Below are 16,002 nucleotides of genomic sequence, written 5' to 3' on the forward strand. Positions count from 1 at the left end.
CTGATTCCCACTCTTGGCAGGTGGTGCAGAAGTGTGCGTGTATGTGTCCTTGTTGTGACTTGGCCATACTAGATAATTGACCCATTGCTGACAATGATAGTTCAGTAACATGTCATCAGGGCCAGCTCCAGGCACCAGCTGACCAAGCATGTGCTTGGGGCGGCCAATGTTGGGGTGGCGAGGGGCGCTCAAGGTTTGTTTTTTGTTTTCAGCGGGGCAGCGCAGGGAGTGTTTCGGCAGTGGCCCGGCCCGGCACTTCGCGGGGGCGGGGGTTTGAGCGGCCCAGTCTGGCACTTGGGGGGGGGGGGGGGCGGCGCTCTTCTTTTTTGCCTGGGGCAGCAAAAAAGTTAGAGCCGGCCCTGCATGTCCTCCATCATTCGATCATCCCACTTCAATCCCATCAACTGGTGCTAAAAGTGGTTCTTCAGCTGCTAGTGTAGGCAGAGGGACAAATGTCTTAATTATTTGTACTGCACAAGAGTCTAGCAGATCCAACTGAGATCAGACCCCGCCCCCCCAGCAGAGCTCAGTCTCCCTAGGCAAGCCAAGGATGGAAAGGGGCTGCGGCCTGAGCCTGGAGGGCTACACAGCAATGAAACAGCCTTGCAGCCCGCTCCGGAGTCAGCTGCCATGGGTCAGCAATGGGTTTTTCTTCGCTGTGTAGACGACATCCTCTCTCTGCTCAATGACTACACAAGTGGAACCGCTTCAACAAGCGACACTGAGCATGCCCTACCCCAGCGTACACTAGGGTGACCAGATATCCTGATTTTATAGGGACCGTCCTGATTTTTGGGGTCATTTTCTCACATAGGCACCTCTTACCCCCCACACCTGCTGTCCCAATTTTTGACACTTGCTATCTGGTCAGCCTAAAGGGTCACCAGAGGCAATGTTACTTGCCCCAGGCTGCCCAGCTGGTCCATGGCCAAGCTGGGCACAGAACTCATCTCATGCAGTAGCGTAGCTGGGGGGGAGTGGGGCAGCAGACGCTCCCCCCACTGAGCACAAGCAGCTCCTTGTCAATTTCTTGGCTCCTTTTTACTCACCCAGGGGAGCAATAAAAAAAAGGTGCCACCCGCTGCAGCGCTTTTATTTTACTCCCCCAGCGGCGCTCCGGGTCTTCGGTGGTGAGACCTTCACTCGCTCCGCAGGTCTTGGGTGGCATTTCAGCGCCGGGTCCTTCAGTGCCGCCGAGGAGTAAAAGCGCCGCAGCAGGTGGCACTTTCTTAATCGCTCCCCCTGTTCCCTCCACCTGGCTACACCACTGATCTCCTGTTTCCCAAGCCAGTCGGTCACTTTTGCTAGAATGGTGCTCAAGGTCTGAAAACAGCCTGTGCGATCTATACTAGCACTTAATTTGCTCTTATTACCCTACTGGGACTGGAGTGGGGACCTGGATGTACTGTTGCTATCGCCAACATTGTGCTGGTTATGAAGGGCTTCCTCCCCTTTATTCATGGGTGCTCAGGATAATTCTCTCCTTTCTCTTTAGGGAGGGAGGGCTTGGCTTGGCTATTGCTATTTTTGGTGCCTTCAGCTCTCGACTGACTCTTCTGAAAGCCTCTCTCTGGGGTCTAGCTGCAGATATGTGGGAGGCACTCCTGGTCTCAAGTGTGTGTGTGTGTGTGTACACGCGGGGAATCTAATTAAAACGTGGTGCTTGGCTGACTGCCCTCTAATTGGGGCCCAGGTCTCCTCCTCCCTCCAAGTTAAGGCTGGTGTTCAGATAAATCTCCATGTCACAAAAAATCTCTAGTTTCCCAGAGCACTTGCTGTTCCCTGCTGGATCCTAGAATGAGTGAGCTGCCCCTCAAGAGACTGAGAAATGCCATTCTCTCGCTCCATGTCACGCTGGAAAGGCCCCTCTCTAGCTCCTGGGCCGGTGGTGCTCAGTAGGGAGCGGGGTCCGTGTTTAACGTGACACACGGGCTGCAGAGACCAGCACCCTGTAGCTCAGGCAATTTAAACCGCTCTGTTTAAAGAGCATCCATCCCAAGCTCTGGGCACTCTGGATAAACTTTACAAACACACTGTATGTCTGTAGACCGGCTCCAGCGTTTACTCGGATAATGTTGCATGGAGAGCACCTGGGATAGAACAAATTTACCAAACATGCCACCGCTTCCCCTCCATCCCACCAACCCACAGCCCGGCTCTAATTTAACCTTGGTAATGGCAATGCAGCTGTTTCCCTGCCCCCAACCCCCCAGAGTAGTGACCTGAACCTTGTCTGAAATATCCCCTAAAGGAGGTCCCTGCAGTCTCCAGCCTCCCCCATCAGTGCTAGGGGTTGGTTGCGTTAGAGGCTCCAACCAGGGTGCGATTTCAGATTTTCAGGGGGAGGGGGTAACTGTAACTGATCCCAGGGGGTACTTAGGCACCTGAAAACACTATGCTGGGGGGTTGGGGGGGGGGGGATAGTTTGACTTCTCAGGCCAGCTCCACATGCTGGGGCCTAATGAGAGAGCACCACCTCCATCCTCTGACTCACATCAGCAGTTCCACCCAGCCTGTCTAGGTTTGGGGGGGGGGGGCTCAGCTCAAAGTTTGAAACCCAGTGAGGGAGCAGGCAGGGGGTAGTGCTGTGTGCCAGAAGAGGGGGTAGCTCAGGTTATAGGGAGTGGGTAGGTAGGGGTTGTGCCAGGCATCATGGCAGGGCAAGGGGTGCGCTCTACCCACCCAGGTACATGATGGAGGCCACTCCTGACATCAGCCCCCACCCAGCTCTGCGCAGCAGATCAGGGCAAGTTCCTGGTCCCTAGCAGTGCAGCCAGCCACAGCTCCATGGGCAGGGGGTGGCAGCGTCTTCCCTCCTATTGCGAACTTCACCCAAATGTGGTATGACACTTGGGGGGCAGGGATGAGGAACTACCTTCCTGCTCTCCTGAAATGGCACTCTGGCTCCAATCAAAATTGGGGCCCCTGTTTGTTAGGTGCTGTGCAGACCTACTGAGAGCTGCTTGCTAACCTGAAGAGCTTAAAATCAAGCCAAGGGTGGGCAGAGAAACAAGACACGGAGGGGAAGTGACTTGCCCAAGGTCACACAGCAAGGTAGTGGCGGAGCTGGGAACAGAGCCCTGGTCTCCTGACTCCTAGCCCCGTTGTCATGGGGATCCTCATTCACAAAGAAGTGGCTGTAGGAGGAAGACCTGCCTGAGGTGATTCAGAGTAGCTGGGGTGGGGGGAGGGATTGTGACCTTCTGGATTTTATTTTGTTGCCAAACTTCCTGCTGCGCATTGTATTCACTCCTCATGCAGGACAGCAGGTGACATTCTGTGCACATTCGCGACATCTGGTTTGCGCTCTGGGAAGTAGAAGAGATCTTAGCCCTCTGTCGCTTGCTTCCTACTCTTCCCCGTTTTCCCCTGCAGGGGAGTGTGCTGTACACAGCTTCTCATTCACATGTCTGTCCTTGCTTTTCTCCCATCTACAATGGAAATTGAGCTTCCCTGAGGGTAGGCGCTGCAACACTCTGAATCAATGGAGAAAAGCCACTCAAGCTCTGAACAGGACTTGGCCACTCTCCTAAATCACCTGGAGGGGAGGACGGTGTCAGCAGAGGAGCCTAAGCCCTCTGTTTACCCGCTAAATGTGGCTGATCTGTCTGCCTTCCTCTCACCATCACTTGATTCTCCTACTAGAGACCCATAACGTGGGGCATCACTGGATGCATGCAGATACCGCTGCCTATCTGGTAGGTTTGGCTGTTCTGCAAGTGCAGGGTACTTCTGGTTTTTGCACTGTGTACATGTGGGGGGGAGTGGGTGTCTTTGCTGTTGAACCCTGGAGCTCTTAATATTTGAATGTCAAGTCCACCCAGTGGAACAGGAAAATGCAGAAATATGGGGCTGCTGTGTCACTTTAGAGGCTGTTTTGTTTTCTTGTAAATGTGGCTCAGAGAGCTGGAATTGGCTAGTATGATGGGGAAATTACCCACACCCTTCCTCTCCCTGGGAAGTGCACCCAGGCAGAACATTTGGAACCTCTGCACCCATGAACGCCCCTCCAGGACAGCACATGCTAATCCCTGTGGCATAGACCCATAGCAGTGAGAAATGCAACTTCTGTGCCCAGGCCGTGACTGTTCACCTTTCCATCCATCACTAGGTAATGATCCAGTGGAACTTCTCTTGTGCTACAGACAGACAATACTGTATCTCAAGAGATTAAAAATCATGAGTCAGCCCACCCCAAAAATAAGGTGGCCCCCAAAATGATCAAATAGTGTTTAGTCTGTCTGATTCTCTAACTCCCCTCTGCTCTGCCTGTGTGTGGTGTTTTCAGGTTGAAAAGTCAAATTTCAATGCATGCCTCTCCCTGGCTGCTCAGATCGAGACTCCACTTGCCCTCCCTCCCCCTCCCCTCCTGAGACAGGGAAACGGCCATGAGTACTCCTGGCATATATCTTTTGATAAAAGAAGGGCTGGATGGCAAATAACTTGAGAACCACAGAGCTGATTAATGTATCACGCTGGTACAGGGTTGATGAGTTAGATACTCATTAGAGAATTTTGGACTCCTAACCATCATTGCTGTGGGTGGTGGTAGCCCCTAAAAACAATGAGACTGGCTTAACCTTTGGCAAGGAGCAGCGCTTCCCTGAACACCACCACCTGCCCCCTCACATTCTTCTCTGCCTGACAGTAAGGGCCTGGCTACACTTGCAGCTGTAGAACGCTGTGAGTTAAACCCACCTTGGTAGAGCGCAGTAGGGGAAGCGCTGCAGTCTGTCCACACTGACCGCTTCAAGCGCAGTGGCGTGGCCACATTTGCGGTACTTGCAGCAGCATTGGGAGCGGTGCATTGGGGCAGCTATCCCAGCATGCAAGTGACTGCAACGTGCTTTTCAAGTGGGGTGGGGTGGAGTGTGACAGGGAGTGTGTTGTGTGTATGTGGTGGGAGAGTGGGTTTTGGGGGGGCTGAGAGCATGTCAGCATGCTGTCTTGTAAGTTCAGACCCCCCGCGCCTCTCTCACTCCAAGCAAACAGTAAATGTTTGCTTTTTCTCAGGGCTGCTGCCGGCTTCTCCAAACAGAGCTTTGAAAGGGCATTTCCTCATTCCTGCAGCCGATTTCACAATGACAAGAGCGGCCACTTGACTTTAGGGGATTATGGGACATTTCCAGAGGCTGATCAGAGCGCAGTAGTGCAACACCTCGTTCACACTGACGCTGGGGCGCAGCAAACGTTATTCCACTCGCCGAGGTGGAGTACCAGCAGCGCTGTAGCTGTGGAGTCAGCACTGTACGTGCCTTGCCAGTGTGGACGGGGAGCGAGCTAGGGCATCCGGGGCTGCTTTATTGCGCTGTAACTCGCAAGAGTAGCCAAGCCCTAAGCGGCAGGACTCCTTCACTCCACCCTATCTCCGCCTATCTTAGGCCCCTCTTCGTCCTGCTCCCATCCATCAGTCAGTGTCTCTGCTGTCCAGCCCCCCGAGCCATAGAGTGGCAGCTGTTTTTGCCTGTGGGCATGGCAAACTCCAATCTCCTCCACACTGCCACCTCCCACTGTAAACTTTAAGGGCAGCGTCACTTCCACAAGCAGGCCGTAGGGACATAGTGGTTATGTTGCTGGCTTCAGCCCCACTGAGAGGACTAGGACACGGTAGCCATTTTGAATAAGGGAACATTCCAGAGTGGGCACCTGGCATTGTGCTTTCACGACACAGGTTAAACATCCCAAATCGCTAGTCATGATAAAATGGTGAGAGCTGGCAATATAGGGGGTGCAGTTATCTTTCCAAAGCCTTTTTCTGTCATCCACCAGCCCCTACTGCTCATTAGGGAATTTGGTTTTAAAGGATGAGGACGGCTTTAGCTTTCCTTTTTACTCTTTCAAAAGCAGGAGGGTTTTCCCACCCATGTAACTGCGGCTCAGCTCCAGGCAAGGGATTTTAGGCCTTGGTGAGCCAATCCTAACCTGAGCAAACTGGTGCTGAAATGCCGGTGCCCATGTGTGGTCTGGAAACCCTGCCGTCTAACAGCTCTTCCTGTAGCGGGTGTGGGGCTAGAACTCTCAGAAGGAACATGGCCGTAATGGAGCCTGTAACAGGATTCCACTGGATCGACAGAAAACGAATAAATGGCAGACCGTTGAGGACAGTAGCCTAGCTAGACCACAGTCTTGCTCCCATTTCCTTGACAGAAAGCCAAGGAGTCCGTAGGTGCCGAAGACGCCATGGTTCTGGCCTGTGATAAAGGGAGATCAAGCATCCACAGCTGTGCGCTAGACTAAAGCAAACCACAAGCTTGGCTGTGTCCCCTGTGTTTCACATGCATACATCTGTGCCTAGATAACACAAACTTTGCAGAGTGCCGTCTCAGATCAGGCAGGCCCTAACTGCCAGGCAGTAATCCTCCCACATTGCAACAGATGCTGATCACTTATGAACATCTGAAATGGCCCGTGGAGGTTTCCTGTTGAGACCCTGTTGTGTCCTTTGGACTATAAAGATTAAGAATTTGATAGGAAAATTACAATCTTCATTGTGAGGGAAAATGTAACTGTGGTGGGAGAGGAGCTGGCTGGGTTTTGGAACAGTTAATCTGTCACAGATGGGCTGGCTAAGCAATTGGTGTGAGCTCCCCCCTATGGGAAGGATTAAACCAAGAGACACTGGCAACTATGTAGTGGAATTCGTCTCAATGTGCGGTTGGTGTGCTTTGGAGTCCTGACGGCAGTAAACCTGGGCTTCCCTCTGCTGTTCTTTCTGGTATCTGCCCTGGTGAACAGTGACCGGTTGTAGCTGAGCCTTGAATTCCCTTCCCTGTTGTGGGCACCCCCTCCTGCTAGGGTGGAAGGGTTGGATTTTTCCAAAGCTGCCTAGCGGATTTGGAAGCACACTTCCCATTAATTTTTAATATGGGCCTGTCAGGTGACCTGTACTGGCTCAGAGACTGAGGGGTGTCTATATGTCTGCACGACTGACCAAGAGATCACCACTGGTGGCCAAACAATTTAGTCTCTCATTTGGCCACCTGCTTGGGAAATATTGTAGTGGTGAAGGCATCCCTCAAACCAGCCTGGTAGCCTTTTACAAAAGACCTTGCCTCTGAGCTAAGGGAAGTCCAATGCAGTGGACTCTCAATTGTATTGACTCTTAATGAGAATTGCCCTTTATGATGCTATATAAAGAACTCTTCTGGATTAAGCCAGTCGAGTTACGTACACATGCCAATCTCCACGCATTATGGAGTGGGAGGGATGGGGGGGTATTCCGTCTAACTACTGGTAACCAATGGATTTTCTGGTGGTTGCTCTTTGCTTCATTCTGTGATGACTATGGCCCTGCCGGCACAAGAAACCTAATGGAGTAAATTGGCACCTTGAGTCTGAATGGGGGAGAACGCTGACTAGAGAACTAAATGCAGTGCAATGGGGAAGGCAACGATTCCGAGTGGTATGGTCAGAGGACTGGCTAGGGAGACTATCTCCAGAGCTGTAGACTGGAGGGTATGACATGGGTGTGAGGGACACTGGGCAGGAGACTACAGCAATAAGGTGAATGTTGAAGCCTGGCTGAGAATCTGCATGGACCTGAAATGTTATAGCAAGATCTGGACACTGCTTGCTTGGCTGTGTCAGGAGGAGCTGAGGAGAACTCCCAGGGTATAGGCCTGTGTGGCAGGGAGGATGGTGGGATCACAACAGTGGAAGGGGAGTAAGTTTAGGCCAAGATGAGTGAAGATGGCAGGACTCCCCCCTGGCAGGAGATGTCTGAGGCAGGTTTTAGATGCAAGATTGGATGGAGGGAGACCCCTCAGGTAGGGCCGTGTAGATCTGAGTCAGATACTTAGTGGCTTCAGTTACTTCACATCAATGGGTCACCCAGAGAGGCTGCCAAAGGAGGAACCCTGTGGAAGCCTCAGAGTGGGAGAGGATGAAGACCCCAAAAAAGAGCTAAAGTTGCTGCCAGGGAACTAGAGGAGAACCAGGAGAGGACCGTATTAAGACACTGGATGTAGTCCTGGTCCCATCAACTTGTATCAGGGTCTACATGCACACCCTTCTCCCCAGCAGAGAGGTAGCGCTCCCACTGTAGGAGGACAATCTCTGTATAACAGTCTAGTTTTACATGTCTGTCTCTCTCCATGGTTCAGGATATAAAGCCATACTTTGACTCCAGCTCCACTATGAGTTTGCTGGATTAACTGCTCTGCCTGATGCTGTCTGTCAGAGCAGCCCAGAAGGCATAACCGCCAAAAGCCCAAAGTGAAAATCTTTTGGTTTAAAGAGTCTCTGATCTTGGAGATGCTGCCCAGAAGCTTGGTCTAAAAATCTGGATCTAATTATACTATAATCTGGGAAAGATCAGGTTACGTCCATAGTGCAGCTGGGGACTTCAGAGGGAAGCTGTGAACAAGTGAAGCTATTCTGCTAAAATCCTGTTTGGGAAGAATGTTTCCAGCACGGTTACGTCCTTCCAGGATTGGTGGTGCTCAGTTGGTGTGTACTAACACCGAATTGGGCCAGCCATAGCTGTGTTGTAAAGCCCAGGGTCTACTTGCTACGTAGGCAGCTCCATAAACCCAGTGGTGAGAGGGAGTTGTTCAGCGTACTGCCCTAGTTTCTGATCAGCCCTTCCTGAAACTCCGCACAAGGGCTCTTGCCTTTTGTAAAAGGTTTTGTCAAGTCACAAAGCACCAGCCTTTGTTTCAAGACCGGCCAAGGTAAACACCAATCGCTTACTTCGCTTGCCAGGGAACTGTCTTCCGGGTGAGCTGTAAGGGATCAGCAGTGAGGAAAATTCCCTCCCCCCCCCCCGCCCCTCCAGAGTGCTTTCAGAGAAACCAGAATTGCAGTGTGTTTAGTCTTGATTCTTACTGCCCCCAAGAATGCGCTATGTTCCCTCCCTGCAGCCTAGCAGAGAAGAATTCCTGCTGGTTAGTCTGGCCAGCCATCATGCCTGGTGCTGTGCTGAATGTTAACCTGCCTGCATGAGACTTTTCCACCCCTACTCCTTTTCCCTAGTAGAAAGGGAAGGTTTGTGCTTTCAGAACCACCAGGATGGGAAAGATGGTCTAGTGCAGCATCTCCCAGGTGGTGGGAAGGTTTTAGGTGGGCCATAGGCCAGGTGCAGACAGGTGGCCTCAGGGAGGAGGGGGGTGGAGACCAAGCCCATCCTGCACACACCCTCCAGTGGCAACTCCTACCCCTCGGGGCTGGCCCTGATTCTCTTCCTCCTCCCCCTCCCCAATTGGTTCAAACTGGGCTCCAGGGTCACAATACCACTTGCTCAACCCCACCCACCTCAGCCTCCGTTCTGGGCTGGGATTAGGTCTGCAGTGCAGGGGCAGAGAGCGCTGTTGCAGGTGGCTGGTGCGCCGTCAGTGGGGCAAGGAGAAGGACACTGGCCTGTGACCTTGGGGGGAACCCCCCATGAATTTGGACCCCCTGTGGATAACAAAATAGACAGTGCAGTTGGTGGGTTGCTTAAGTAAAGTTTGGGAACCTTTGCTCTAGCAGCTAGGATGTTGGAGTGGGATTAGACCCAGGTTCAGTTCCTTGCTCTCCCATAGAGTCCCTGCGTGACCTTGAGGAAGCTTCATCATCTACTTGTACTTCAATTTCCCCATCTTTGCAACCCTTCCCCTCCTCCCATAGGCGTGTGGTGAGGGTAAAATCCATTAACTTTTGTGAGATGCTCAGATAGTCTGTATAGGTACTTGCAGAACTCACTGTCCTATCTCGGCTCCCGTCCCCTAAACAGTTTTGTCTTGTGTCCCGCTGAGCGAGTGGCGTTGCTGCCCCTTTGAGAACAGGTAGGCCAGATGGTGTCACAGGTTCTCCTTTCTTCATACAATTCCTAGGTTAGTGTGTGAACTGACTTTGCTGTGAAGGGGCAGAGGGAGCTATTGGTGGGCTTGGTACATCTGGCTCCCTTCAAATGAAAGGAGACACAGTCCTTTTCCCTGAAGGGTTCAAGGGTTGTGGGGCTCTTGCCGCTCTCTGCTCCCTTCGCTGCATTAACAGGTCCTTCTGGCACTGAGAACGACCCACCTTTGGATCAGTGGTTGCTCTGCTTGTGCACAGGAATTGGGGCTGAAACCACAAGTTACCTGGTGTGGGGGTGTTTGAGGAGGATTAGTTGAACTGAAGGGGAGGGGAGCCAGAGAAAAATGGGAGACCAGGTAAAATTTTCAAAGACCCCTAAGTCCCACTGATTTTTCTAGGAGGTTTGAGCTCCTAGTTGCTAGGCAAGTTAAAAGCCTCTGGGTAAGATTTTTCAAGAGCAAGTGTGATGAGACTAGCTTAGAAAATGCCCTGGCTTGCTGGAGAAAGATGCTGCATTTAGAGCAATCCCTTTTGAGTAAAGGGAGAAAAATACCCTTTGAACTGAGAGCCACTGACCTCCGTCTCATCTCCACTCGTGTGTGTGTGTGTGTGTGTGTGTGTTTAAAAGGGGCACTGTCAACAGCAACTAGTGCACAGATGCTCTACTTAAAAGTAAATTGGCTGTGTCTCAGCAGAGGAGGAAGCCCACAGGAGGTAGCAGGATGAGACCCAAGTTGGGACCTGTAAATTTCTTTTACTGGCCTGGGAAGACCACTGAAAACTCTATTGCAGTATTGATGTAGATGTATTTTTTTTCCTAGCTATCAAAGTGAGCTGCGTTGGATCTTGCGGCGTGTCCAACAAGGCCAATGACACCGCATGGACTGTAGAGGAGCAGTACTTTAACAGCACGCTCTCGCTGGCGGATAAAGGTAAGATCAGCAAGGGATGGGGCTATAGGTGGTGGAGAACTGTGTCTGATTAGTAGGAAGGGTCCTTCCCTTTGGATACCTTTTTTGGGCAGGTTTTTATTATGATGCAAGTTCTGCACGTGTGTGCCAACGAGATACCGAACGCCTCCATCTCCTGAAATACCCCTACGTTGAAACTGGCTCAGCTGCATGCAAAGTACAGGTGACTTCATGTTAGCGGGGCTATATGCAAGACAGCTAGGGGTTGTCTACACAATGCAGAAAGGCCATGGAATGCCAGTACAACACAGCACCTGTCTCCTGTAGCTTTCAAACATTGCTTGCAACATCTGGGCCAAGATCTCTAGCTCATGTCTACACTGCACAGTGATTGCTCTCTGGTGCAATCAGAGTCGACAGGTGTTGCAGCGGCACCAGTTTTGCACAAAGTCTTTAGAAACGACAAAGGCCCTGCCTGCCGCTTCAGGCAGGGTGCTTCAGGAACCGCAGAGTGCACTGGCCTAACCATAGGGCTGAGGTGCACTGTAGCGATTCAGTGCTAGGACTGTTGCAAGAACGAAATCCCTGCAATGCTTCCCTTGCTTAGCAGATGCACACCTAGTGAGGAGCTGTGTTTTAGATATTCCTGCCACAAGTCAGAATGACTTGGGTGAGCTCCAGGGACTCTGCGTTTGAATGAATGCCGCCTTTCAGCCAGTAAATAGGTCAGTACACCACAAATAATTCACGCTGTATCTAGGCTTCAAGTGAAACCGATCGGTACCAGCATTCACCTGCCACAGCGGTGTATGTAGTTATAACTTGTATACTGAAGTGTGTGTGGCAAGGAAACAAACTAATGGGCCTTCAGAGGCTTCCTCGCCTAGTAGGAAATGGGTAAGAGGCAGTAAAACAGGACTGACAGCTTTTGCTAAGTCAGCAGTCTGCAAGCAGAGCTTTTAGCACATGCCGGGGAAAGATCAACTCTATCCTGCAGTGTTTCCTGGGATAAACCTCTCTCCAGCCCAGACCCCGGGGGTGAAGAGGAACCAGCAGGGTTACTTTCCTGTTGGGTTGCCACACAGATCGATACGCTGGAGGAGTGGGTTGAATCACAACTTTTGTTTTCCACATGCAGCGTGGGAGGGGGAGTAGGAAAAGCCCCAGAACAAAGCCAGACAGTGCATACCCCCGGCTGGTGAATATCTGGTGAATCCCAAAGGGTTTTATAAAGCACTCCAGGTAAAACAGCCCTAAGTGAGTTGAGAGCTGGATGCTTTCTGTGCTGGACTGTAGGGCTTTTGGCTGGCTTAAGACTCCATTTAAGTCACTTTAAGGTGGTTACAGGTTAAAGTCTGAGCATTGGAGCGTGGTGATTTTTTTTTTTTTTTTTTTTTTCTTTTTTTCTTTTTCGTGCCAATGATTTCTGTGAGGATCCTGGATCTGAAGGACTGTCTGCTCTAGAAAAGCTTAACCATGTAGCCGCCTAGGTGGCGGACAGGGAAAGGGAGCCGCATGGACTATGCGACTTTGAAGTGTCCCAACCCCAGAAGTTCAATTGAGGGATTCAGGCAAAATAAGCAAATACATTCTGTCCTAGCAGTGCTGTTGCCATCAGGCATCCTCCTATTTTTCTGGACTAAAGCACAGGCTTCAGTCTCCCCACCCTAGCACCCAGGTGGAGGCAGAACTGTCCATTGGGGGCATGCATTGCCTGTGGAATCTTTACATCATTGTCAAGGGAGAAACAGTCATACGTGTGCTTCTGTCCTGAGTCACTCAAAGTAGATGAAACCGGTGTGGCCCTTGGGATCCTTGGAGCCTCTAAATCAGGACTCCCCTGCCCTAACCTGGGGGGTGGAGGAAGGAATGGAAATCCCTGGCACAGATGGAGAATGGACTGTTGAAGTCATGAGAGCTCAGACTCTTTAATGTCTTCAAAATGAACCAAGAGACTTAAGCCTGGGTTTCCAAAGCAGCTGCAGTTAACTGGCCAGTTCCCACCGAGTTTCACTGAAGTGTGGGTGCCCTGCTTCCTGGGCTCACTTGACAAGCCCTGCCAGTGCCCTTAAAATCTCTAAAGTCCGGTAACCGTGTCTTGGCTAACATTGAGAGAGGCTAGGAGGCGGCTGGGAGTCAGTCCGTCCCAAGCTGTGGCCACAGACCACTCACTTAAGACCTGATTTATCTTCAGAGGTGTTGAGTGCTTAATCTCCAGTTCAAGACCGTGGGAGCTGGAAGTGCTCAACACCTGTGAAAACAGACCTGGGCTGTCTTTCACTTCATCCTTATTTTCAGTGCACTTAATACAGACCTCGCAGAGGTGCCTGTGTTGAATTAGATGTTTGTAAGGGGCTTTGGAATGCACCAAAAGGTAAAGTCAAACCCTAATTTTGGTGGCTTTCCTACAGTTTTGTTGCTTGATTAATTGGCTAAGTAGAAGGGACTGTCTGAGTAAGGCGGCTAAAAACCAGCTAGTGAATACCTGCCAAGGGTAAAATCTGATACATTTGAAGGTGTGCTCAGCTACATACTGGGGAGTTGAGTATTATCCCTATTTTTATAGATTTGGAAACTGAGGTGAAAAAGGTCAAGCCACTTGCTTGGAGCTGGTGACGTGGACTGGCAGATTGGGCATTAGACACACAGACGTGGGTATAAGAACTCAGATCAGATACGGACTTTGCTGTGTAACCATGGGCATGTCACTGTTTGCAGCACTGTAGTGGCTGTGTTGGTCCCAAGGTGGGTGAAGTGATGTCTTTTATTGGACCAATGTCTGTTGGTGATCTTCGCCTATTCCTCAGGCATAAATAATCCTGTACAGTGCTTTTTAAATACAACGTAGTACTGAGGCCGGTGCAGTCGCTTTAGGTGAATGTAGCACTCATGACCTCCTGCCTCCCATCCCTCTTGCTCATTTCCCTAGAAGAGCATGTTGTTTGTGCTAGGCTCTAGTCTCCCCTGCCAGCATCTGTCTTTCAAAATCCTCCAGTACAAAGCTTGGCAAGAAAGTGCCTGTCTATTTTCCACACTAGAACAGGAACAAACCATTCAGCAAAAAGTCCACCTTTTTTAAATGGCTGCATTTTTTTAAAATGAAGTCTCAGGCAAACTTCATAGAGAGAGTCTTAGACTAGGTACTATTATTCATAAATAAAAATATTATTGATCTGAGTTCATGCTGTCATAAACTGAAAAATGACTGAACTTGTAAAGTGCTGTCATCTTAGTGGTCCAGCGTTAAATGTTACACACCTGTTCAGATTACACACAAAAATCCACCCTGTGTTAACTGCCAGCCCTGCAGACTCCACCTGAGATCTGAGGGTCAAGCTGGGCACTTTGAGGCTTGCCTACAATTGCCAGGAAGTAAGTGTGTGTGTGTGTGTGTGTGTGTGTTTTCCAGTTGGCACTTACCCACCAGTTTTGTTTGAAGCATGATGAACAGAATGCAGCTCATTCGCCTATAGCTGTGTTGGTTTTGCAGGGCTAGCAGGGGTAAAAAGCACTCGCAAATGGTTCTTTGTCAGTAAAGTCAGCAGATGCGTCTCAAAAATGCACAGGGAGCAGATCTGTTGAGTAATAAGATGGTTTAGCTATTTATTGCTATTCAACTGCACTCTAAAGCAGTCATTAGTCACTTCACTTCTCTCCCCACACACCTGTCACTTATTCTGCTGTCTTGCAAATTTGTAGTACAATTATGGGAAGAGACTTGGTACTATTTCAAATAGAAATTCACAGCTGAGTACCAGGTAGTCAGGTCAGTGACTTCCAACTGTATTATTGCCTTTTGCATCTCAAAACCACGGTGGCACCATCAGTTGCTGTCGCCCAGGAAGTGACAGACACAGAGGCCCTGGCTGTGCTGAGTGCTATGACGCGGTCATGTAGATGGGGAGTTTTTCCGTCACTGTAGTTTAATCCACAGGAGAACGGTGGGTGGGTGGGTTTCCCAGGACTACACCAGGAGTTGGGGTCAGCAAAGCTACAGCATTCAGGGGGTATGAATTTTTCACACGTCTGAGCGCTGTGGCTATGTCAACCTAATTTTTAAATGGTGTGGGGGTGTGTGTGTGGGGGGGGGGTGTGTGTAACCCACACACCACCTGAGTGTGGTGCTCTGTCCCATCTACGGGCACAAGACCACTTAGAGAGAGAGAATGATGAGTCTGCTCTACAGCTGCGAAGGGCCATATGGCTTTTAGCTCATGCAATACAGGGTTATGGATTTAGCTCCAGAGGTCCCAGGTTCGATCCCGCCCGCCGACGACTGGGGTCTGTTGGGGTTACATGTGCACCATTGGTGCATTACTCCCCTGACCTTTGTTCCTGTTCTGTCCGGCTTTCCCGAGAGACTTTCTGATGAGGCAGGCAGTGGTTTCCAACTCCTAGATCTACTGACCTCCAGCTCAGCTGCTGTCCCCTGGTCCGTTGGCTTGCGGTTGAGGTACAGTCCTGTGGAAACTAACTGTAGATTTGAATATGTATACGGTCTACTCATTGTGCGAGCCTGCTATGTAGTGCGACATTCCCAACTGCCTGCCAAAGGCAAAATAACGAGTTACAGGCCCCTTTGAAATGGTTCACCATCTTCTGGGTATGGGTGGGGGGAGGGAGAAAGGACAAACCGCTCTTTGTGTAGGATCTTTGCTAAGGGTGGCATTTGCTGGGCGTTCGCTGTTGAATGAATGGTATGTGCTAGAACCGCAGACTCACTGTGTTAGTCATCCCATCTGGGCGACTGGAGGCTGGATTGCAGCAGAAGCCGGCTGTAAGAGAGAAGCTGGTACCTCGGGGTGGTAGAGAATGGAACTAGGTTGGCCTTGTGTGTTCATCCTTCCATTTGCATCTTGGCTCTGTGTTCAGACCGTGCAATAAACTCGCTTGGTGAGCTCGGCAGTCCCAAGTTCTCAAGCTTAGGCAAGTTGACCTCTTCTCTTCCCCTTTAATCACGCGTCTGTGTCTCCAGTTACCTCGCCCCTCTGTTCTGTGGGTGCGCCAGTGAGAGCCAGGCAGATCCAGCATGACAAATTGTCCCCTTCTTTATTTGAAGGACAAGGCCTTTATTATAAGCAGCTGAACAGGAAGGAATCTCCAATTTTCCATTCATTTGGCTGCTTTTCTCTTCTGTATGTGCTGGAGGAAGGTGTGTGACTTCTAAATATGGGTTATTAGTACAGTGCCTCAGGACATGCCAGAAAGCGTACCCAGAACTCACAATCTGGAGGTGGGTTGGGTTCCTCCTCCTGGACTATGCTCCTACTTTGTGCCTTGTCGGGGGGGAGGAATGCCCCCTGCCCCGTTACTC

At 50.7% G+C, this 16,002-nt stretch overlaps 1 protein-coding gene across 1 annotated transcript in view; it reads left to right on the top strand.

Annotated features, from left to right (window-relative positions):
- ARRDC1 (arrestin domain containing 1) overlaps positions 1-16,002 on the top strand; it is a 65,352-nt gene that overhangs the window by 17,097 nt on the left and 32,253 nt on the right. Inside the window, exon 2 of the mRNA XM_034793902.1 lies at positions 10,599-10,709. Coding sequence (XP_034649793.1) covers positions 10,599-10,709 — 111 coding nt within the window. The remainder of the gene's footprint in view (positions 1-10,598; positions 10,710-16,002) is intronic.

The sequence above is a fragment of the Trachemys scripta genome, chromosome 17 (genome assembly GCF_013100865.1).
Source record: "Trachemys scripta elegans isolate TJP31775 chromosome 17, CAS_Tse_1.0, whole genome shotgun sequence".
NCBI classification, from domain to species: domain Eukaryota; kingdom Metazoa; phylum Chordata; order Testudines; family Emydidae; genus Trachemys; species Trachemys scripta.